At 49.0% G+C, this 25890-nt stretch overlaps 1 protein-coding gene across 50 annotated transcripts in view; it reads right to left on the reverse strand.

The window, feature by feature from the left end:
• The window catches only part of LOC127915319 (sorting nexin-27-like), a 39658-nt gene extending 14786 nt beyond the window's left edge, over positions 1-24872 (reverse strand). For 48 of the 50 annotated variants that reach the window (XM_052495280.1, XM_052495271.1, XM_052495267.1 and 45 more), the window contains exons 1-8: positions 24311-24838; positions 19188-19419; positions 18512-18704; positions 15728-15795; positions 15109-15213; positions 12767-12845; positions 9744-9907; positions 9220-9309 (exon numbers count right to left, since the gene is read on the reverse strand). In XM_052495280.1, the coding sequence (XP_052351240.1) occupies positions 9220-9309; positions 9744-9907; positions 12767-12845; positions 15109-15213; positions 15728-15795; positions 18512-18704; positions 19188-19419; positions 24311-24636 (1257 nt within the window). In that variant the 5' untranslated portion in view covers positions 24637-24838. Of the gene's footprint in view, positions 1-9219; positions 9310-9743; positions 9908-12766; positions 12846-13848; positions 14534-15108; positions 15214-15727; positions 15796-18511; positions 18705-19187; positions 19420-24310 lie in introns of those variants that run through there. The other 2 variants (XM_052495283.1, XM_052495282.1) reach the window with 2 other exon arrangements.
• Positions 24873-25890: the final 1018 nt, after the last annotated feature.

The raw sequence follows: 25890 nt of genomic DNA on the forward strand, positions 1-25890 counted from the left end.
AGAGAGACACTTACCATGGTCATCTAGTGACGAGAAGAGAGGGAGAGAGACACTAACCATGGCCATCTAGTGACTAGAAGAGAGAGAGACACTAACCATGGCCATCTAGGACTAGCAGAGAGAGAGAGAGACACTAACCATGGCCACCTAGTGACTAGCAGAGAGGCAGAGAGAGACACTTACCATGGTCATCTAGTGACTAGCAGAGAGAGAGAGAGACACTAACCATGGCCATCTAGTGACTAGCAGAGAGAGAGACACTAACCATGGCCATCTAGTGACGAGCAGAGAGGGAGAGACACTAACCATGGCCATCTAGTGACTAGAAGAGAGGCAGAGAGAGACACTTACCATGGTCATCTAGTGACTAGAAGAGAGGGAGAGAGACACTAACCATGGCCATCTAGTGACGAGCAGAGAGGGAGAGAGACACTAACCATCGCCATCTAGTGACTAGAAGAGAGAGAGACACTAACCATGGCCATCTAGTGACTAGAAGAGAGGCAGAGAGAGACACTTACCATGGTCATCTAGTGACTAGAAGAGAGGGAGAGAGACACTAACCATGGTCATCTAGGACTAGCAGAGAGGGAGAGAGACACTTACCATGGTCATCTAGTGACGAGAAGAGAGGGAGAGAGACACTAACCATGGCCACCTAGTGACTAGCAGAGAGGCAGAGAGAGACACTAACCATGGCCACCTAGTGACTAGTAGAGAGGCAGAGAGAGACACTTACCATGGTCATCTAGTGACTAGCAGAGAGAGAGAGACACTAACCATGGCCATCTAGTGACTAGAAGAGAGAGAGAGACACTAACCATGGCCATCTAGTGACTAGAAGAGAGAGAGAGACACTAACCATGGCCATCTAGTGACTAGAAGAGAGAGAGAGAGACACTAACCATGGCCATCTAGTGACTAGCAGAGAGAGAGAGACACTAACCATGGCCATCTAGTGACTAGCAGAGAGAGAGAGAGACACTAACCATGGCCATCTAGTGACTAGCAGAGAGGCAGAGAGAGACACTAACCATGGCCATCTAGTGACTAGTAGAGAGGCAGAGAGAGACACTTACCATGGTCATCTAGTGACTAGCAGAGAGAGAGAGACACTAACCATGGCCATCTAGTGACTAGAAGAGAGAGAGAGACACTTACCATGGTCATCTAGTGACTAGCAGAGAGAGAGACACTAACCATGGCCATCTAGTGACTAGCAGAAAGGAGAGAGAGAGACACTAACCATGGCCATCTAGTGACTAGGAGAGAGAGACACTAACCATGGCCATCTAGTGAGAGAGAGACACTAACCATGGCCATCTAGTGACTAGCAGAGAGTCAGAGAGAGACACTAACCATGGCCATCTAGTGACTAGCAGAAAGGCAGAGAGAGACACTAACCATGGTCATCTAGTGACTAGGAGAGAGAGACACTAACCATGGCCATCTAGTGACTAGCAGAGAGGGAGAGAGAGAGACACTTACCATGGTCATCTAGTGACTAGCAGAGAGAGAGAGAGAGACACACTAACCATGGCCATCTAGTGACTAGCATAGAGGGAGAGAGAGAGACACTAACCATGGCCATCTAGTGACTAGCAGAGAGGGAGAGAGAGAGACACTAACCATGGCCATCTAGTGACTAGCAGAGAGGGAGAGAGAGAGACACTAACCATGGCCATCTAGTGACTAGCAGAGAGGGAGAGAGAGACACTAACCATGGTCATCTAGTGACTAGAAGAGAGAGAGAGACACTAACCATGGCCATCTAGTGACTAGAAGAGAGAGAGACACTAACCATGGCCATCTAGTGACTAGAAGAGAGAGACACTAAACATGGCCATCTAGTGACTAGAAGAGAGAGAGAGAGAGACACTAACCATGGCCATCTAGTGACTAGAAGAGAGAGAGAGAGAGAGAGACACTAACCATGGCCATCTAGTGACTAGAAGAGAGAGAGAGGGAGACACTAACCATGGCCATCTAGTGACGAGCAGAGAGGGAGAGAGAGACACTAACCATGGCCATCTAGTGACTAGTAGAGAGAGAGAGAGACACTAACCATGGCCATCTAGTGACTAGAAGAGAGAGAGGGAGACACTAACCATGGCCATCTAGTGACTAGAAAGAGAGAGAGAGAGACACTAACCATGGCCATCTAGTGAAGAGAGAGAGAGAAGCCATCTAGTGACTAGAGAGAGAGAGAGAGACACTAACCATGGCCATCTAGTGACTAGCAGAGAGAGAGAGAGAGAGAGAGACACTAACCATGGCCATCTAGTGACTAGAAGAAGAGAGAGAGAGAAGAGTGAGAAGAGGAGAGAGAGACACTAACCATGGCCATCTAGTGACTAGAAGAGAGGGAGAGAGAGACACTAACCATGGCCATCTAGTGACTAGTAGAGAGAGAGAGAGACACTAACCATGGCCATCTAGTGACTAGAAGAGAGAGAGGGAGACACTAACCATGGCCATCTAGTGACTATAGAGAGAGAGAGAGACACTAACCATGGCCATCTAGTGACTAGAAGAGAGAGAGAGAGAGAGAGAGAGAGAGACACTAACCATGGCCATCTAGTGACTAGTAGAGAGAGAGAGACACTAACCATGGCCATCTAGTGACTAGAAGAGAGAGAGAGAGAGAGAGACACTAACCATGGCCATCTAGTGACTAGAAGAGAGGGAGAGAGAGACACTAACCATGGCCATCTAGTGACTAGAAGAGAGGGAGAGAGAGACACTAACCATGGCCATCTAGTGACTAGAAGAGAGAGAGAGAGACACTAACCATGGCCATCTAGTGACTAGAAGAGAGAGAGAGAGAGACACTAACCATGGCCATCTAGTGACTAGAAGAGAGAGAGAGAGAGACACTAACCATGGCCATCTAGTGACTAGAAGAGAGAGAGAGAGAGAGAGAGACACTAACCATGGCCATCTAGTGACTAGAAGAGAGAGAGAGAGACACTAACCATGGCCATCTAGTGACTAGAAGAGAGAGAGAGAGAGAGAGACACTAACCATGGCCATCTAGTGACTAGAAGAGAGAGAGAGAGAGACACTAACCATGGCCATCTAGTGACTAGAAGAGAGAGAGAGACACTAACCATGGCCATCTAGTGACTAGAAGAGAGAGAGAGAGAGAGACACTAACCATGGCCATCTAGTGACTAGAAGAGAGAGAGAGAGAGAGACACTAACCATGGCCATCTAGTGACTAGGAGAGAGAGAGAGACACTAACCATGGCCATCTAGTGACTAGAAAGAGAGAGAGAGAGAGAGAGAGACACTAACCATGGCCATCTAGTGACTAGAAGAGAGAGAGAGAGAGACACTAACCATGGCCATCTAGTGACTAGAAGAGAGGGAGCGAGAGACACTAACCATGGCCATCTAGTGACTAGAAGAGAGAGAGAGGGAGACACTAACCATGGCCATCTAGTGACTAGAAGAGAGAGAGAGGGAGACACTAACCATGGCCATCTAGTGACTAGAAGAGAGGGAGAGAGAGACACTAACCATGGCCATCTAGTGACTAGAAGAGAGAGAGAGAGACACTAACCATGGCCATCTAGTGACTAGAAGAGAGAGAGAGACTAACCATGGCCAAGATGGCCATCTAGACTAGAAGAGAGAGAGACACTAACCATGGCCATCTAGTGACTAGAAGAGAGGGAGAGAGAGACACTAACCATGGCCATCTAGTGACTAGAAGAGAGAGAGAGACACTAACCATGGCCATCTAGTGACTAGAAGAGAGAGAGAGAGAGACACTAACCATGGCCATCTAGTGACTAGAAGAGAGAGAGAGAGACACTAACCATGGCCATCTAGTGACTAGAAGAGAGAGAGAGAGAGACACTAACCATGGCCATCTAGTGACTAGAAGAGAGAGAGAGAGAGACACTAACCATGGCCATCTAGTGACTAGAGAGAGAGAGAGACACTAACCATGGCCATCTAGTGAGAGAGAGAGACACTAACCATGGCCATCTAGTGACTAGAAGAGAGAGAGAGAGAGACACTAACCATGGCCATCTAGTGACTAGAAGAGAGAGAGAGAGAGACACTAACCATGGCCATCTAGTGACTAGAAGAGAGGAGAGAGAGACACTAACCATGGCCATCTAGTGACTAGAAGAGAGAGAGAGAGACACTAACCATGGCCATCTAGTGACTAGAAGAGAGAGAGAGACACTAACCATGGCCATCTAGTGACTAGCAGAGAGAGAGAGAGAGACACTAACCATGGCCATCTAGTGACTAGAAGAGAGAGAGAGAGAGAGAGAGACACTAACCATGGCCATCTAGTGACTAGAAGAGAGAGAGAGAGACACTAACCATGGCCATCTAGTGACTAGAAGAGAGAGAGAGAGACACTAACCATGGCCATCTAGTGACTAGAAGAGAGAGAGAGAGACACTAACCATGGCCATCTAGTGACTAGAAGAGAGAGAGAGACACTAACCATGGCCATCTAGTGACTAGAAGAGAGAGAGAGAGACACTAACCATGGCCATCTAGTGACTAGAAGAGAGAGAGAGAGACACTAACCATGGCCATCTAGTGACTAGAAGAGAGAGAGAGAGACACTAACCATGGCCATCTAGTGACTAGAAGAGAGAGAGAGACACTAACCATGGCCATCTAGTGACTAGAAGAGAGAGAGACACTAACCATGGCCATCTAGTGACTAGAAGAGAGAGAGAGACACTAACCATGGCCATCTAGTGACTAGAGAGAGAGAGAGAGACACTAACCATGGCCATCTAGTGACTAGAAGAGAGAGAGAGAGACACTAACCATGGCCATCTAGTGACTAGAAGAGAGAGAGAGACACTAACCATGGCCATCTAGTGACTAGAAGAGAGAGAGAGAGACACTAACCATGGCCATCTAGTGACTAGAAGAGAGAGAGAGAGAGACACTAACCATGGCCATCTAGTGACTAGAAGAGAGAGAGAGACACTAACCATGGCCATCTAGTGACTAGAAGAGAGAGAGAGACACTAACCATGGCCATCTAGTGACTAGAAAGAGAGAGAGACACTAACCATGGCCATCTAGTGACTAGAAGAGAGAGAGAGACACTAACCATGGCCATCTAGTGACTAGAAGAGAGAGAGAGACACTAACCATGGCCATCTAGTGACTAGAGAGAGAGAGAGAGACACTAACCATGGCCAGTGACTAGAGAGAGACTAACCAGAAGAGAGAGAGACACTAACCATGGCCATCTAGTGACTAGAAGAGAGAGAGAGAGACACTAACCATGGCCATCTAGTGACTAGAAGAGAGAGAGAGACACTAACCATGGCCATCTAGTGACTAGAAGAGAGAGAGAGACACTAACCATGGCCATCTATGACTAGAGAGACACTAACCATGGCCATCTAGTGAAGAAGAGAGAGAGAGACACTAACCATGGCCATCTAGTGACTAGAAGAGAGAGAGAGACACTAACCATGGCCATCTAGTGACTAGAAGAGAGATGGCCATCTAGAGAGAGAGAGACACTAACCATGGCCATCTAGTGACTAGAAGAGAGAGAGAGACACTAACCATGGCCATCTAGTGACTAGAAGAGAGAGAGAGAGACACTAACCATGGCCATCTAGTGACTAGAAGAGAGAGAGAGACACTAACCATGGCCATCTAGTGACTAGACACTAAAGAGAGAGGGAGAGAGAGACACTAACCATGGCCATCTAGTGACTAGAAGAGAGAGAGAGAGACACTAACCATGGCCATCTAGTGACTAGAAGAGAGAGAGAGAGACACTAACCATGGCCATCTAGTGACTAGAAGAGAGAGAGAGAGACACTAACCATGGCCATCTAGTGACTAGAAGAGAGAGAGAGAGACACTAACCATGGCCATCTAGTGACTAGAAGAGAGAGAGAGAGACACTAACCATGGCCATCTAGTGACTAGAAGAGAGAGAGAGACACTAACCATGGCCATCTAGTGACTAGAAGAGAGAGAGAGACACTAACCATGGCCATCTAGTGACTAGAAGAGAGAGAGAGACACTAACCATGGCCATCTAGTGACTAGAAGAGAGGGAGAGAGAGACACTAAACCTAGTGATGGCCATCTAGTGACTAGAAGAGAGAGAGAGACACTAACCATGGCCATCTAGTGACTAGAAGAGAGAGAGAGAGACACTAACCATGGCCATCTAGTGACTAGAAGAGAGAGAGAGACACTAACCATGGCCATCTAGTGACTAGAAAGAGAGAGAGAGACACTAACCATGGCCATCTAGTGACTAGAAGAGAGAGAGAGAGACACTAACCATGGCCATCTAGTGACTAGTGAAGAGAGAGAGAGACACTAACCATGGCCATCTAGTGACTAGAAGAGAGAGAGAGACACTAACCATGGCCATCTAGTGACTAGAAGAAGAGAGAGAGAGACACTAACCATGGCCATCTAGTGACTAGAAGAGAGAGAGAGAGACACTAACCATGGCCATCTAGTGACTAGAAGAGAGAGAGAGAGACACTAACCATGGCCATCTAGTGACTAGAAGAGAGAGAGAGACACTAACCATGGCCATCTAGTGACTAGAGAGAGAGAGAGAGAGACACTAACCATGGCCATCTAGTGACTAGAAGAGAGGGAGAGAGAGACACTAACCATGGCCATCTAGTGACTAGAAGAGAGTGAGAGAGAGACACTAACCATGGCCATCTAGTGACTAGAAGAGAGAGAGAGACACTAACCATGGCCATCTAGTGACTAGAAGAGAGAGAGAGACACTAACCATGGCCATCTAGTGACTAGAAGAGAGAGAGAGACACTAACCATGGCCATCTAGTGACTAGAGAGAGAGAGAGACACTAACCATGGCCATCTAGTGACTAGAAGACACTAACCATGGAGAGAGAGAGACACTAACCATGGCCATCTAGTGACTAGAAGAGAGAGAGAGACACTAACCATGGCCATCTAGTGACTAGAAGAGAGAGAGACACTAACCATGGCCATCTAGTGACTAGAAGAGAGAGAGAGACACTAACCATGGCCATCTAGTGACTAGAAGAGAGAGAGAGACACTAACCATGGCCATCTAGTGACTAGAAGAGAGAGAGAGACACTAACCATGGCCATCTAGTGACTAGAAGAGAGAGAGAGACACTAACCATGGCCATCTAGTGACTGACTAGCCATCTAGTGACTAGAGAGAGAGACACTAACCATGGCCATCTAGTGACTAGAAGAGAGAGAGAGACACTAACCATGGCCATCTAGTGACTAGAAGAGAGAGAGACACTAACCATGGCCATCTAGTGACTAGAAGAGAGAGAGAGACACTAACCATGGCCATCTAGTGACTAGAAAGAGAGAGAGAGACACTAACCATGGCCATCTAGTGACTAGAAGAGAGAGAGAGACACTAACCATGGCCATCTAGTGATCTAAGTGACTAGAAGAGAGAGAGAGACACTAACCATGGCCATCTAGTGACTAGAAGAGAGAGAGAGACACTAACCATGGCCATCTAGTGACTAGAAGAGAGAGAGACACTAACCATGGCCATCTAGTGACTAGAAGAGAGAGAGAGACACTAACCATGGCCATCTAGTGACTAGAAGAGAGGGAGGGGAGAAGAACACTAACCATGGCCATCTAGTGACTAGAAGAGAGGGAGAGAGAGAGACACTAACCATGGCCATCTAGTGACTAGAAGAGAGAGAGAGACACTAACCATGGCCATCTAGTGACTAGAGAGAGAGAGAGAGACACTAACCATGGCCATCTAGTGACTAGAAGAGAGAGAGAGACACTAACCATGGCCATCTAGTGACTAGAAGAGAGAGAGAGACACTAACCATGGCCATCTAGTGACTAGAAGAGAGAGAGAGACACTAACCATGGCCATCTAGTGACTAGAAGAGAGAGAGAGACACTAACCATGGCCATCTAGTGACTAGAAGAGAGAGAGAGACACTAACCATGGCCATCTAGTGACTAGAAGAGAGAGAGAGACACTAACCATGGCCATCTAGTGACTAGAAGAAGAGAGAGAGAGACACTAACCATGGCCATCTAGTGTGACTAGAAGAGAGAGAGAGACACTAACCATGGCCATCTAGTGACTAGAAGAGAGAGAGAGACACTAACCATGGCCATCTAGTGACTAGAAGAGAGAGAGAGACACTAACCATGGCCATCTAGTGACTAGAGACTAGAGAGAGAGAGAGACACTAACCATGGCCATCTAGTGACTAGAAGAGAGAGAGAGACACTAACCATGGCCATCTAGTGACTAGAAGAGAGAGAGAGACACTAACCATGGCCATCTAGTGACTAGAAGAGAGAGAGAGACACTAACCATGGCCATCTAGTGACTAGAAGAGAGAGAGAGACACTAACCATGGCCATCTAGTGACTAGAAGAGAGAGAGAGACACTAACCATGGCCATCTAGTGACTAGAAGAGAGAGAGAGACACTAACCATGGCCATCTAGTGACTAGAAGAGAGAGAGACACTAACCATGGCCATCTAGTGACTAGAAGAGAGAGAGAGACACTAACCATGGCCATCTAGTGACTAGAAGAGAGAGAGAGACACTAACCATGGCCATCTATCTAGTGACTAGAAGAGAGAGAGACACTAACCATGGCCATCTATCTAGTGACTAGAAGAGAGAGAGACACTAACCATGGCCATCTAGTGACTAGAAGAGAGAGAGACACTAACCATGGCCATCTAGTGACTAGAAGAGAGAGAGAGACACTAACCATGGCCATCTAGTGACTAGAAGAGAGAGAGAGACACTAACCATGGCCATCTAGTGACTAGAAGAGAGAGAGAGACACTAACCATGGCCATCTAGTGACTAGAAGAGAGAGACACTAACCATGGCCATCTAGTGACTAGAGAGAGAGAGGAGACACTAACCATGGCCATCTAGTGACTAGAAGAGAGAGACACTAACCATGGCCATCTAGTGACTAGAAGAGAGAGAGAGAGAGGGAGACACTAACCATGGCCATCTAGTGACTAGAAGAGAGAGACACTAACCATGGCCATCTAGTGACTAGAAGAGAGAGAGAGAGGGAGACACTAACCATGGCCATCTAGTGACTAGAAGAGAGAGACACTAACCATGGCCATCTAGTGACTAGAAGAGAGAGAGAGAGACACTAACCATGGCCATCTAGTGACTAGAAGAGAGAGAGAGAGAGAGAGGGAGAGACACTAACCATGGCCATCTTCTTCTGTTCTGCTAATTTCTGTAGCTGGTAGGACTTCTCCTCTGCCTTGATAAATCCCCTTTTCACATCATCCACCGCCTGAGAGAGGTGGAGGGAGAGAGAGAGAGTTATAATGGACAAACCAACTGAACTCTCTACCTTACACACACGAAATGCACACTCCCCTGACACACACACACACACAATGCACACTCCCCTGACACACACACACACAATGCACACTCCCCTGACACACACACACAAAATGCACACTCCCTGACACACACACACACAATGCACACTCCCCTGACACACACACACACAATGCACACTCCCCTGACACACACACACAAAATGCACACTCCCCTGACACACACACACACAATGCACACTCCCCTGACACACACACAATGCACACAATGCACACTCCCCTGACACACACACAATGCACACTCCCCTGACACACACACAATGCACATTCCCCTGACACACAATGCACATTCCTCTGACACACACACACAATGCACACACACCTGGTGGAAGCAGTAGCTGACGGCCAGTTGGTTGTCATTGAGCAGGATCTCCTCCTCAGTGGTGAAGAGCCACTTGCGCAGGGTGAGGCAGGTCCCAGGGACAGCAGACGTGTAGTTCTGAACATACAGCTTGTGGGGGAACTCATTAGGAGCCAGTTTACGCACTGAAGGAGAGAGAGATACAGAGAGAGAGAGAGAGAGAGCGACAGGGTTAGGTCGGTGGGAGAGAGAGAGAGAGAGAGAGAGAGCGACAGGGTTAGGTCAGTGGGAGAGAGAGAGAGAGCGACAGGGTTAGGTCAGTGGGAGAGAGAGAGAGAGCGACAGGGTTAGGTCAGTGGGAGAGAGAGAGAGAGCGAGAGGGTTAGGTCAGTGGGAGAGAGAGAGAGAGAGCGACAGGGTTAGGTCAGTGGGAGAGAGAGAGAGAGCGACAGGGTTAGGTCAGTGGGAGAGAGAGAGAGAGCGACAGGGTTAGGTCAGTGGGAGAGAGAGAGAGAGAGAGCGACAGGGTTAGGTCAGTGGGATGCACAGAGAGAGAGAGAGAGAGCGACAGGGTTAGGTCAGTGGGAGATGCGACAGGGTTAGTCACCTGGGGAGAGAGCAGTTGGTTGTCAGGGTTAGGTCAGTGGGAGAGAGAGAGAGCGACAGGGTTAGGTCAGTGGGAGAGAGAGCGAGAGCGACAGGGTGGGGTCAGTGGGAGAGACTGGGAGAGACAGAGAGAGGTCAGTGGGAGAGAGAGAGAGACAGGGTTAGGTCAGTGGGAGAGAGAGAGAGAGAGAGCGACAGGGTTAGGTCAGTGGGAGAGAGAGAGAGCGACAGGGTTAGGTCAGTGGGAGAGAGAGAGAGAGCGACAGGGTTAGGTCAGTGGGAGAGAGAGAGAGAGAGAGAGAGAGCGACAGGGTTAGGTCAGTGGGAGAGAGAGAGAGCGACAGGGTTAGGTCAGTGGGAGAGAGAGCGAGAGCGACAGGGTTAGGTCAGTGGGAGAGAGAGAGAGAGCGACAGGGTTAGGTCAGTGGGAGAGAGAGAGAGAGCGACAGGGTTAGGTCAGTGGGAGAGAGAGAGCGACAGGGTTAGGTTAGGTCAGTGGAGAGAGAGAGCGACAGGGTTAGGTCAGTGGGAGAGAGAGCGACAGGGTTAGGTCAGTGGGAGAGAGAGAGAGAGCGACAGGGTTAGGTCAGTGGGAGAGAGAGAGCGAGAGCGACAGGGTTAGGTCAGTCAGCGACAGGGTTAGGTCAGAGGGAGAGAGAGAGAGCGACAGGGTTAGGTCAGTGGGAGAGAGAGAGACAGGGTTAGGTCAGTGGGAGAGAGAGAGACAGGGTTAGGTCAGTGGGAGAGAGAGAGAGAGCGACAGGGTTAGGTCAGTGGGGAGAGAGCGAGCGACAGGGTTAGGAGTGGGAGAGAGAGCGACAGGGTTAGGTCGGTGGGGGAGAGAGAGAGGGAGAGAGAGAGAGAGAGAGCGACAGGGTTAGGTGAGTGGGAGAGAGAGAGAGAGCGACAGGGTTAGGTCGGTGGGAGAGAGAGAGAGAGAGAGAGAGAGAGAGAGCGACAGGGTTAGGTCAGTGGGAGAGAGAGAGAGAGAGAGCGACAGGGTTAGGTCAGTGGGAGAGAGAGAGAGAGAGAGCGAGAGGGTTAGGTCGGTGGGGAGAGAGAGAGAGAGAGAGAGAGAGAGAGAGAGAGAGAGAGCGACAGGGTTAGGTCGGTGGGAGAGAGAGAGAGAGCGACAGGGTTAGGTCAGTGGGAGAGAGAGAGAGAGCGACAGGGTTAGGTCAGTGGGAGAGAGAGAGAGAGCGACAGGGTTAGGTCAGTGGGAGAGAGAGAGAGAGCGACAGGGTTAGGTCAGTGGGAGAGAGAGAGAGAGAGAGAGCGACAGGGTTAGGTCAGTGGGAGAGAGAGAGAGAGCGACAGGGTTAGGTCAGTGGGAGAGAGAGAGAGAGAGAGAGAGCGACAGGGTTAGGTCAGTGGGAGAGAGAGAGAGAGCGACAGGGTTAGGTCGGTGGGGAGAGAGAGAGAGCGACAGGGTTAGGTCAGTGGGGGAGAGAGAGAGAGCGACAGGGTTAGGTCAGTGGGAGAGAGAGAGAGAGCGACAGGGTTAGGTCAGTGGGAGAGAGAGAGAGAGAGAGAGAGAGCGACAGGGTTACGTCGGTGGGGAGAGAGAGAGAGCGACAGGGTTAGGTCGGTGGGAGAGAGAGAGAGAGCGACAGGGTTAGGTCAGTGGGAGAGGAGAGAGAGAGAGAGAGAGCGACAGGGTTAGGTCAGTGAGGGAGGAGAGAGAGAGAGAGAGCGACAGGGTTAGGTCAGTGGGAGAGAGAGAGAGCGACAGGGTTAGGTCAGTGGGAGAGAGAGAGAGAGCGACAGGGTTAGGTCAGTGGGAGAGAGAGAGAGAGCGACAGGGTTAGGTCGGTGGGAGAGAGAGAGAGAGCGACAGGGTTAGGTCAGTGGGAGAGAGAGAGAGAGAGAGAGAGCGACAGGGTTAGGTCAGTGGGGAGAGAGAGGAGAGAGAGCGACAGGGTTACGTCGGTGGGGGAGAGAGAGAGCGACAGGGTTAGGTCAGAGGGAGAGAGAGAGAGAGAGAGCGACAGGGTTAGGTCAGTGGGAGAGAGAGAGCGAGAGCGACAGGGTTACGTCGGTGGGAGAGAGAGAGAGAGCGACAGGGTTAGGTCAGTGGGAGAGAGAGAGAGAGCGACAGGGTTAGGTCAGTGGGAGAGAGAGAGAGCGACAGGGTTAGGTCGGTGGGAGAGAGAGAGAGAGGAAAGTTCCATGTTTGAGTTGCGTCAAGGGAAAAATGTAGCATTTTACCTAACCCTTACCATTTTCCTAACCTTAACCTAATTCTCCTAACCCACTATGTTAATTCTCCTAACCTGCTGCGTAAGTTCTCCTAACCCACTACGTTAATTCTCCTAACCCGCTGTGTAAGTTCTCCTAACCCACTACGCTAATTCTCCTAACCTGCTGCGTAAGTTCTCCTAACCCACTACGTTAATTCTCCTAACCTGCTGCGTAAAAGATCTCACCCTCACACTTACCAAAGGAGTGGTTGATGACCTCAAACAGAGCAAAGTAGCTGGCCGTTATGCTGTCCATTCCTACTGTCATGACCACTGCCTGTGGGAGAGGGAGAAAGGCCTGTGCATTAACAAGGAGGCCTGTGCATTAACAAGGAGGCCTGTGCATTAACAAGGAGGCCTGTGCATTAACAAACAGGCCTGTGCATTAACAAACAGGCCTGTGCATTAACAAACAGGCCTGTGCATTAACAAACAGGCCTGTGCATTAACAAAGAGGCCTGTGCATTAACAAGGAGGCCTGTGCATTAACAAAGAGGTCTGTGCATTAACAAGGAGGCCTGTGCATTAACAAAGAGGCCTGTGCATTAACAAAGAGGCCTGTGCATTAACAAACAGGCCTGTGCATTAACAAAGAGGCCTGTGCATTAACAAGGAGGCCTGTGCATTAACAAAGAGGCCTGTGCATTAACAAGGATGCCTGTGCATTAACAAAGAGGCCTGTGCATTAACAAGGAGGCCTGTGCATTAACAAGGAGGCCTGTGCATTAACAAAGAGGCCTGTGCATTAACAAGGAGGCCTGTGCATTAACAAAGAGGCCTGTGCATTAACAAAGAGGCCTGTGCATTAACAAAGAGGCCTGTGCATTAACAAAGAGGCCTGTGCATTAACAAAGAGGCCTGTGCATTAACAAGGAGGCCTGTGCATTAACAAAGAGGCCTGTGCATTAACAAAGAGGCCTGTGCATTAACAAACAGGCCTGTGCATTAACAAAGAGGCCTGTGCATTAACAAGGAGGCCTGTGCATTAACAAGGAGGCCTGTGCATTAACAAAGAGGCCTGTGCATTAACAAACAGGCCTGTGCATTAACAAACAGGCCTGTGCATTAACAAACAGGCCTGTGCATTAACAAACAGGCCTGTGCATTAACAAAGAGGCCTGTGCATTAACAAAGAGGCCTGTGCATTAACAAAGCGGCCTGTGCATTAACAAAGAGGCCTGTGCATTAACAAAGAGGCCTGTGCATTAACAAAGAGGCCTGTGCATTAACAAAGAGGCCTGTGCATTAACAAGGAGGCCTGTGCATTAACAAGGAGGCCATTTACAGCCCAGCCTAGAATTGCTTAATGTGGGTCCAAGTGGTAACCAAGGTGTGAGGGTGTGGCCTGATGCTCCTGGGGACTCGGTGTGAGGGTGTGGCCTGATGCTCCTGGGGACCCGGTGTGAGGGTGTGGCCTGATGGTCCTGGGGGCTAGCTAGGTGTGAGTGTGTGGCCCGATGCTCCTGGGGACTCGGTGTGGCCCGATGCTCCTGGGGACTCGGTGTGGCCCGATGCTCCTGGGGACTCGGTGTGGCCCGATGCTCCTGGGGACTCGGTGTGGCCCGATGCTCCTGGGGACTCGGTGTGGCCCGATGCTCCTGGGGACCCGGTGTGGCCCGATGCTCCTGGGGACTCGGTGTGGCCCGATGCTCCTGGGGACTCGGTGTGGCCCGATGCTCCTGGGGACTCGGTGTGGCCCGATGCTCCTGGGGACTCGGTGTGGCCCGATGCTCCTGGGGACTCGGTGTGGCCCGATGCTCCTGGGGACTCGGTGTGGCCCGATGCTCCTGGGGACTCGGTGTGAGGGTGTGGCCCGATGCTCCTGGGGACTCGGTGTGGCCCGATGCTCCTGGGGACTCGGTGTGGCCCGATGCTCCTGGGGACTCGGTGTGGCCCGATGCTCCTGGGGACTCGGTGTGGCCCGATGCTCCTGGGGACCCGGTGTGAGGGTGTGGCCTGATGGTCCTGGGGACAAGCTAGGTGTGAGCGTGTGGCCTGATGGTCCTAGCTAGGTGTGAGGGTGTGGCCTGATGGTCCTGGGGACTAACGAGGTGTGAGGGTGTGGCCTGATGGTCCTGGGGACTAACGAGGTGTGAGGGTGTGGCCTGATGGTCCTGGGGACTAACGAGGTGTGAGGGTGTGGCCTGATGGTCCTGGGGACTAATGAGGTGTGAGGGTGTGGCCTGATGGTCCTGGGGACTAACTAGGTGTGAGGGTGTGGCCTGATGGTCCTGGGGACTAACTAGGTGTGAGGGTGTGGCCTGATGGTCCTGGGGACTAGGTGTGAGGGCCGTGGGCTGATGGTCCTGGGGACTAGGTGTGAGGGCCGTGGGCTAATGGTCCTGGGGACTAGGTGTGAGGGCCGTGGGCTGATGGTCCTGGGGACTAGGTGTGAGGGCCGTGGGCTGATGGTCCTGGGGACTAGGTGTGAGGGCCGTGGGCTGATGGTCCTGGGGACTAGGTGTGAGGGCCGTGGGCTGATGGTCCTGGGGACTAGGTGTGAGGGCTGTATGTGTAACTAGAGGTTAGGGGTGTGTTACCTGGTAGACCTGGTCAGTTGTACAGTTCTTGCGGACTCGGACTGTGACGGTGGTTTTATCAGGCATGGCTATCCTCAACTCCACATCTGATACGCCGTTATAGTTCTACGGAGAATGGGGGGTGGCAAGAGATGACTTACGGCCAGACGGTTGAGAAGGTGGTCACAGGACCACTCATAGGCCAGACATGCACACACACAAACACAGTGTAATATTATTATTATTATTATTATTATTAGTGTAGACAGAGATGGAAAAGCAGAAGAGAGGAAACCAAAAAGAAGAAAAAAGGACAGAGATGCCAGCCCCAACTCTCTCACACACACACACACACACACACACACACACACACACACACACACACACACACACACACACACACACACACACACACACACACACACACACACACACACACACACACACACACACACACACGGAAAAGCAGAAGAGAGGAAACCAAAAAGAAGAAAAAAGGACAGAGATGCCAGCCCCAACTCACACACCACACATCCCAGAGGATAGGATGAGAGGAGAGAGAACAAGAGAGAAAGAGTCTAAAACAAGAATACATCTTAGAGAGAGGAATAAGCAAACACGCACAGAATTACACGCTTACCTCATCAGACTCATCAGATAGAAACTCCTGCATGACTTCACTCTCCCCAATCACCCTCACTGAACACACTGTGAAGAGAGAAGGGAGAATGGGCAGCAGGATGGTGAAAAGGAGGGGAGAAAGAAAGTAGATGAAAGTGGATGTCATAAGGTGAATGCACCAATTTGTAAGTCGCTCTGGATAAGAGCGTCTGCTAAATGACTTAAATGTAAATGTAAATGTAGAAACACTGAGAAAGGCAGATCCCACTGAAGACACTCCCATGAGTTCCTCTATGAGTCGGCTGCAATCCTGACCATCTCTACCTCCTCTCTAAGACACTCCCATGAGTTCCTCTCTTAGTAGCCTGTTATCCTGACCATCTCTACCTCCTCTCTAAGACACTCCCATGAGCCTCTCTTAGTAGCCTGTAATCCTGACCATCTCTACCTCCTCTCTAAGACACTCCCATGAGTTCCTCTATGAGTAGCCTGTTATCCTGACCATCTCTACCTCCTCTCTAAGACACTCCCATGAGTTCCTCTCTTAGTAGCCTGTAATCCTGACCATCTCTACCTCCTCTCTAAGACACTCCCATGAGTTCCTCTATGAGTCGGCTGCAATCCTGACCATCTCTACCTCCTCTCTAAGACACTCCCATGAGTTCCTCTCTTAGTAGCCTGTTATCCTGACCATCTCTACCTCCTCTCTAAGACACTCCCATGAGTTCCTCTCTTAGTAGCCTGTTATCCTGACCATCTCTACCTCCTCTCTAAGACACTCCCATGAGCCTCTCTTAGTAGCCTGTAATCCTGACCATCTCTACCTCCTCTCTAAGACACTCCCATGAGTTCCTCTATGAGTAGCCTGTAATCCTGACCATCTCTACCTCCTCTCTAAGACACTCCCATGAGTTCCTCTATGAGTAGCCTGTTATCCTGACCATCTCTACCTCCTCTCTAAGACACTCCCTCCCAGCCTGATCCTGTTCCTCTCTTAGTAGCCTGTTATCCTGACCATCTCTACCTCCTCTCTAAGACACTCCCATGAGCCTCTCTTAGTAGCCTGTAATCCTGACCATCTCTACCTCCTCTCTAAGACACTCCCATGAGTTCCTCTCTTAGTAGCCTGTTATCCTGACCATCTCTACCTCCTCTCTAAGACACTCCCATGAGTTCCTCTATGAGTAGCCTGTTATCCTGACCATCTCTACCTCCTCTCTAAGACACTCCCATGAGCCTCTCTTAGTAGCCTGTAATCCTGACCATCTCTACCTCCTCTCTAAGACACTCCCATGAGTTCCTCTCTTAGTAGCCTGTTATCCTGACCATCTCTACCTCCTCTCTAAGACACTCCCATGAGTTCCTCTATGAGTAGCCTGTAATCCTGACCATCTCTACCTCCTCTCTAAGACACTCCCATGAGTTCCTCTCTTAGTAGCCTGTTATCCTGACCATCTCTACCTCCTCTCTAAGACACTCCCATTAGTTCCTCTATGAGTAGCCTGTAATCCTGACCATCTCTACCTCCTCTCTAAGACACTCCCATGAGTTCCTCTCTTAGTAGCCTGTAATCCTGACCATCTCTACCTCCTCTCTAAGACACTCCCATGAGTTCCTCTATGAGTAGCCTGTTATCCTGACCATCTCTACCTCCTCTCTAAGACACTCCCATGAGCCTCTATGAGTAGCCTGTTATCCTGACCATCTCTACCTCCTCTCTAAGACACTCCCATGAGTTCCTCTATGAGTAGCCTGTTATCCTGACCATCTCTACCTCCTCTCTAAGACACTCCCATGAGTTCCTCTATGAGTAGCCTGTTATCCTGACCATCTCTACCTCCTCTCTAAGACACTCCCATGAGTTCCTCTATGAGTAGCCTGTTATCCTGACCATCTCTACCTCCTCTCTAAGACACTCCCATGAGCCTCTCTTAGTAGCCTGTTATCCTGACCATCTCTACCTCCTCTCTAAGACACTCCCATGAGCCTCTCTTAGTAGCCTGTTATCCTGACCATCTCTACCTCCTCTCTAAGACACTCCCATGAGTTCCTCTCTTAGTAGCCTGTAATCCTGACCATCTCTACCTCCTCTCTAAGACACTCCCATGAGTTCCTCTCTTAGTAGCCTGTAATCCTGACCATCTCTACCTCCTCTCTAAGACACTCCCATGAGTTCCTCTCTTAGTAGCCTGTTATCCTGACCATCTCTACCTCCTCTCTAAGACACTCCCATGAGTTCCTCTCTTAGTAGCCTGTAATCCTGACCATCTCTACCTCCTCTCTAAGACACTCCCATGAGTTCCTCTCTTAGTAGCCTGTAATCCTGACCATCTCTACCTCCTCTCTAAGACACTCCCATGAGCCTCTCTTAGTAGCCTGTAATCCTGACCATCTCTACCTCCTCTCTAAGACACTCCCATGAGCCTCTCTTAAAAGCCTGTAATCCTGACCAGCTCTACCTCCTCTCTAAGACACTCCCATGTGCCTCTCTTAGTAGCCTGTAATCCTGACCATCTCTACCTCCTCTCTAAGACACTCCCATGAGCCTCTCTTAAAAGCCTGTAATCCTGACCAGCTCTACCTCCTCTCTAAGACACTCCCATGAGCCTCTCTTAGTAGCCTGTAATCCTGACCATCTCTACCTCCTCTCCAATCCTTTCCACATTTCTTTTTCTTCCTCCTCCATGTATTGCATCATCTTCCACCTTCTTCCAGTTATCCCTCCATCTCTCATTCCACCCTTTTCATCACCTTTCCAAACAGTTTTTGCTCCATATTTCTCTGGCCTTTTCCTCCCTCTCACCTTTCTCCAGGTATTCCTCCAGTCCCCTGCGTCTAGCGTCGAGTTGTTGTTCAGACAGGGAAAAGGGCCATTTGCCAGGTATTTTGGGGAAGGTGTAGTTGGCAAACTCTCTCTTCAGGTTCTGGTTGAGGATAGCAAACTCCCTGTACCTCTTAGAGCACAGCTGTCTGCCTGCCATGTACACATTATACACCTGCAAACAGAGACACACAGTTCAAATATACTTTAGGTATTTTTATTTCATTTAACTAGGCAAGTCAGTTAAGATCAAATTCTTATTTACAATGGCGGCCTAGGAACAGTGGGTTAACTGCCTTGTTCAGGGGCAGAACGACAGATGTTTACCTTCAGCTCGGGGATTGGATCTAGCAACCTTTTGGTTACTGGCCCAACTCTCTAACCACTAGGCTACCTGCAGCAATACCTGTACATGTTATCTTTCCTCAGTCATTTTCTCTCTCCCCTGGTTGTGTTCAGTGTATTTGCATGTTGGGACAGATGTGGACAGGTTATTCGCATGTTTATTAACAGTGAGAATCGCAGAATGGTGAACTTGTGATATTAGATTGCTTCTTGTGTAAATATTTTCTGTCTGGATTTTAATGATTTGTACCACCACTCCTTCCCTCTCTCCACCCACCCCTTCCTTTCTTTCTCCTTCCTTCAATCTACTCACCACAAACCTCTCCTGGTTGAGTTCAGCGTGTTTGTATGTGGGGACGGAGATGGGGACGGCCTGTTTGTCACTGTAGTCGTAGCAGGACTGGGCTGAGCCGTCGTCTCCAGGGTCCAGACAGTCAGCCTCCTGGGGAGGTACAGACAGCACGGCCAGCATCAGCTCCCTCTCCCCCGCACGGATCAGATCCACCACCTGCTTATGGGTCGCCCCCTCCACGTTCACACTATTACTGAGAGGAGAGATGGAGAGAGAGGCAGATGAAGGGAGGTAGAGATTGAATATTCATTCATAATTGGGCTAGGGTATACTGAGTCATCATTGCAAATGAGCAGCAGCACTCATACATAATTAGAAACTAGCATTGGTTCTTTCTGCCGAAAATGAATTGTGTTGTTGACGTTTCTTGCTGCCTAGTCAGTGTCTGTCTTGGGGAGTGAATGGACGAACCCTCTTGTATAACAGTGATCATCCTATATTAAGTGCCAGTCTGTGTGTGTCTGGGTGTGAATGGACAAACCCTCTTGTATAACAGTGATCATCCTATATTAAGTACCAGTCAGTGTCTGTCTGGGTGTGAATGGACAAACCCTCTTGTATAACAGTGATCATCCTATATTAAGGGGTGTGAATGGACAAACCCTCTTGTATAACAGTGATCATCCTATATTAAGGGGTGTGAAGGGACAAACCCTCTTGTATAACAGTGATCATCCTATATTAAGGGGTGTGAAGGGACAAACCCTCTTGTATAACAGTGATCATCCTATATTAAGGGGTGTGAATGGACAAACCCTCTTGTATAACAGTGATCATCCTATATTAAGTACCAGTCTGTGTGTGTCTGGGTGTGAATGGACAAACCCTCTTGTATAACAGTGATTATCCTATATTAAGGGGTGTGAATGGACAAACCCTCTTGTATAACAGTGATCATCCTATATTAAGTACCAGTCTGTGTGTGTCTGGGTGTGAATGGACAAACCCTCTTGTATAACAGTGATTATCCTATATTAAGGGGTGTGAATGGACAAACCCTCTTGTATAACAGTGATCATCCTATATTAAGTACCAGTCTGTGTGTGTCTGGGTGTGAATGGACAAACCCTCTTGTATAACAGTGATCATCCTATATTAAGTGCCAGTCTGTGTGTGTCTGGGTGTGAATGGACAAACCCTCTTGTATAACAGTGATCATCCTATATTAAGTGCCAGTCTGTGTGTGTCTGGGTGTGAATGGACAAACCCTCTTGTATAACAGTGATCATCCTATATTAAGTGCCAGTCTGTGTGTGTCTGGGTGTGAATGGACAAACCCTCTTGTATAACAGTGATCATCCTATATTAAGTGCCAGTCTGTGTGTGTCTGGGTGTGAATGGACAAACCCTCTTGTATAACAGTGATCATCCTATATTAAGTGCCAGTCTGTGTGTGTCTGGGTGTGAATGGACAAACCCTCTTGTATAACAGTGATCATCCTATATTAAGTACCAGTCAGTGTCTGTCTGGGTGTGAATGGACAAACCCTCTTGTATAACAGTGATCATCCTATATTAAGTACCAGTCAGTGTCTGTCTGGGTGTGAATGGACAAACCCTCTTGTATAACAGTGATCATCCTATATTAAGTGCCAGTCTGTGTGTGTCTGGGTGTGAATGGACAAACCCTCTTGTATAACAGTGATCATCCTATATTAAGTACCAGTCAGTGTCTGTCTGGGTGTGAATGGACAAACCCTCTTGTATAACAGTGATCATCCTATATTAAGTACCAGTCAGTGTCTGTCTGGGTGTGAATGGACAAACCCTCTTGTATAACAGTGATCATCCTATATTAAGTACCAGTCAGTGTCTGTCTGGGTGTGAATGGACAAACCCTCTTGTATAACAGTGATCATCATATATTAAGGGTCAGTCAGTAGACGTCATGATAAGGCTGTCAGCAAGTCTAATGTTCACCTCAGCCGGAACTCTGACGTCTCCCATGGCAACAGGGTCACGGTGGGGTCACGTCACTCAGATGATTGTGCGTCAGAGCATGACCTAGTAAGCTGGACTTGTGACCTATACAGGGACTCTGTGTGTGTGTGTGTGTGTGTGTGTGTGTGTGTGTGTGTGTGTGTGTGTGTGTGTGTGTGTGTGCGAGAGAAAGAGAGACTGGGCCACTCAGATGGCAGCGTGTCAGGGCATGAGACTGTGTGTGTGTGTGTAAGCAGCAAGAGTGCTGACGTCTGCACTGCAGCAGCCTATAGTAAATATTACAGTTACCAACTATAGTTAGGCTCACAGTTCACACAGTAGAAACTATTGATACAGAAGAACCCAATCCTACCTTCAGGATACACATGATGTCAATGTGATATTTCTGTATAAGTTCACAGGAAAATAAATGATAAAGTAGCCCTTTGCCTAGTAAACCCAGGCTAACTATCATGTTGTTACATCAGTGACAGAGGAACAGAAAGCAGGCCAAAGATTACAGCATCAACACACAACACTGCCAGACAGACCACCTGCAGTGGAGACGCTCCACAAGCACTGCAGTTAACACTGAGGAAGACGCTGGGGCCATAAAACAAACAGACAATGACAGAGATACACACACTCCAATGTTTCATCAAGGAAACTGACAGTGTGCGCACAGCCGGCACAACTCTTAATCAGTGTGTGTGGGTAGAGAACACAGTTGGTCCATTCTGTCATCTGTGGGCCTGTGTGTGTTATGCGTCCCAACATGTTGATCATTACATGTATCCCTTACAGGTGTCAAAAAACCCAGACTCATTTCCTTTAATCACTAGTCTCTCGGCTGGCTAATGTTTAACTGAAAGCTGCTGAGGGAGTCATACACACACACAGACATACAGAGACGTACTGGACCGAGACAAACACACACACACAGACACACAGAGACGGACTGGACCGAGACAAACACACACACACAGACATACAGAGACGGACTGGACCGAGACAAACACACACACATACAGAGACAGACTGGGCCGAGACAAACACACACACATACAGAGACGGACTGGACCGAGACAAACACACACACATACAGAGACGGACTGGACCGAGACAAACACACACACAGAGACGGACTAGACCGAGACAAAACACACACACACACACACACACACACACACACACACACACACACACACACACACACACACACACACACACTGGACCGAGACAAACACACACACACAAACATACAGAGACGGACTGGACCGAGACAAACACACACACACACACACAGACATACAGAGACAGACTGGACCGAGGCAAACACACACAGAAAGACAGACAAAAACACTTCCAAGTCTTTCTCCAGTCTAGTCTGGCTAGAATTCAGGAACAACTGTGGGTCAGATAACCATGAGTGTTTGGACTGGACTGGAGGCTGTCATAAAGGCATGGGTAGGGGCTGAGAGGCAGAAGTTCTCTGGGACTGTGTGTGTGTTCTCTGGGACTGTGTGTGTATTTGTGTGTGTGTTCTCTCTGGGACTGTGTGTGTGTTCTCTCTGGGACTGTGTGTGTGTTCTCTGGGACTGTGTGTGTGTATTTGTGTGTGTGTTCTCTCTGGGACTGTGTGTGTGTTCTCTCTGGGACTGTGTGTGTGTTCTCTGGGACTGTGTGTGTGTATTTGTGTGTGTGTTCTCTCTGGGACTGTGTGTGTGTTCTCTCTGGGACTGTGTGTGTGTTCTCTGGGACTGTGTGTGTGTATTTGTGTGTGTGTTCTCTCTGGGACTGTGTGTGTGTTCTCTCTGGGACTGTGTGTGTGTTCTCTGGGACTGTGTGTGTGTATTTGTGTGTGTGTTCTCTCTGGGACTGTGTTGCTGAGGAGTGTGGAGTTTGGAATGCTGTAGAGATGCTCCACAAGCACTGCAGCTAACACTGAGGGACTGCTGTGTGTGAGCATATGGAGCACATGGGCAGGTGTCTCTTGCTGGCATAGATAATTGTGTTGCTCAACACACACACACACACAATGGGCGTGCAACCACCCATGCACGCACACCAATATTAGAGTCAACAAGCTGCAAAGCTACTGCACAGCACCCAATCATAAAGCAGCAAACAGTGAGCCAACGAATCAAAACAGAGAATTACTGAGAGCACATCCAATCAGATGAGCCCTATGTATCCCGAATCCAGCAACCCTCCTTGCTCACTTTTTCTAACCCTCACACACACACACACACACACACACACACACACACACACACGCTGAGCTGTATGCTGCCTGCTCCTTGCCATGGCAACAGAACCTAACATCACCAAGCTAGCTACCCCTGTGCATACTAAACCTGTTGCAAAGACCAGACAGACACACTGCACTCTCTATATATTGCAGCATCCGCATCCAGACACAGATGGCATACTATGGCTATTGTTGATCTATTACAATTAGGAAATTTAATTGAGACTAGATAGAAAGCATTTGGGCACACTATTAAAATACCTATTATCATCAAGGCAAGTAGGTAAAATAGTACTATGAATGTGCACGCATTGAATGGCCATTTTTCCATTGTCTGGTTCTGTTGTTAATAAGAATGACAGATGCTGTTTTTCTGGTAACGTGATGTGTAGGGAAGGAAGGAACATGTGTGTGTGCTGGTGTTAATATAGTTAGCTTGTATCCAAGTTCAGAGGGTCAGTGTGACTGGAACTCGTAATGATCACATGCTCTCACACAGACCGTCTTTTCATTAGGATGAACCGGCTCTTCTGCCCTGGACACTCCCGATAAGACTGGCACAAGCACAGACTGATGCATGAGTTAGCAAGGCTTTGTTAACCTAGTCTCCAGGTCAAGTGAAACATATCATTTAACGTTGCTAGCTATGATCGTTTATGGCGTTGCACTGAGCCGAGGACAACAGCTTGTGAATTATGGAGTTAACGTTAGCTAGCGAGCTTAAATTTGGATCAGCAGAACACGTTTTTTTCACGAACCAACTGCAGTGCAGAGGAGCTGACATGACAATTAGCGTCCTTTTTAACTTTGCTGTGGTCTGTTTGTTTTGCCCTGCCTTGACCAAATATCTACCATTGAGCTAGCTTACGCATGTAGTTAGCAGCTACCAGATAGCAAGCTAACTCTTACTTACACTTCTAGAATCCGGTCCCCTTTCGAGATACCGGCTCTGTCCGCTGCACCTCCCGGTAAAACAGCACTAACATGCTGTAGCGGGGCATACAATTCCCCGTTGATGCTCCGTAGTTGTCCTCCTTCGCTAACCTGTCCCCGGACATTGAAGCCATATCCCGAGTCAGACTTGACTATCCGCACCAGTCGCGGGCCTGACGTAACGGTAGTCACCGTTTGGCAACTGCCGGTGCCCTGCGTTAGGCTGACACCGGAGCAGTTAGGAGAGGATGGCTGAACTAACGGAGGTGCCACCGAATTAATTCCCTCTCCCTCGACGTCTGCCATTTTCCGTCAGCCTGTTTCCCCCTTATCCACTTTGAGTCTCCAAACTTCAAGGTAGCTCTCCTAGTTATCTAGCTAGCTTGCTAGAAACGATGGAGAGAGGAGGAGCGACCAAGTAAACGAAAACCGATTTGACTCGAGACTGCCCTCCCTGGAACCCGCCCATCGTCTGGTTAGAGTGGGTCTCTACTGCGCAACCGCAACATCAAGATACTGGGCTCATTTGAGTGGATACAGTTTCATAAGTCAATGGTCACTATGGGATCAATATCATGCCAAATGTATTGTGAACTCACAGCATGCATTTTGTATTCGTGTATCATGATCTGTACAAATAAATACCAATCCACAAATGTAAATCCCTTTCCACAAGTGTAAATCATATATAAGATATAAGTCTCCAACTTCAGTGATTTTTGCAATTCGTTCCAATCATTGGCAGCAGAGAACTGGAAGGAAAGGTGGCCAAAGGAGGTGTTGGCTTTGGGGATGACCAGTGAAATGTACCTGCTGGAGCGCGTGCTACTGGTGGGAGTTGCTATGGTGACCAGCTGAGAAAAGGCGGGGCTTTACCTAGCAAAGACTTATAGATGACCTGGAGCCAATGGGTTTGGTGACGAATATCTAGCATGGGCCAGCCAATGAGAGCATACAGGTCGCAATGATGGGTTGTATATGGAACTTTGGTGACCCAACCGTGCGTGTTAACCCTCGCAAGGCTGCAGGCCCAGACGGCATCCCCAGCCGCGCCCTCAGAGCATGCGCAGACCAGCTGGCCGGTGTGTTTACGGACATATTCAATCAATCCCTATACCAGTCTGCTGTTCCCACATGCTTCAAGAGGGCCACCATTGTTCCTGTTCCCAAGAAAGCTAAGGTAACTGAGCTAAACGACTACCGCCCCGTAGCACTCACTTCCGTCATCATGAAGTGCTTTGAGAGACTAGTCAAGGACCATATCACCTCCACCCTACCTGACACCCTAGACCCACTCCAATTTGCTTACCGCCCAAATAGGTCCACAGACGATGCAATCTCAACCACACTGCACACTGCCCTAACCCACCTGGACAAGAGGAATACCTATGTGAGAATGCTGTTCATCGACTACAGCTCGGCATTCAACACCATAGTACCCTCCAAGCTCGTCATCAAGCTCGAGACCCTGGGTCTCGACCCCGCCCTGTGCAACTGGGTACTGGACTTCCTGACGGGCCGCCCCTAGGTGGTGAGGGTAGGCAACAACATCTCCTCCCC

The sequence above is a fragment of the Oncorhynchus keta genome, chromosome 34 (genome assembly GCF_023373465.1).
Source record: "Oncorhynchus keta strain PuntledgeMale-10-30-2019 chromosome 34, Oket_V2, whole genome shotgun sequence".
NCBI classification, from domain to species: Eukaryota; Metazoa; Chordata; class Actinopteri; order Salmoniformes; family Salmonidae; genus Oncorhynchus; species Oncorhynchus keta.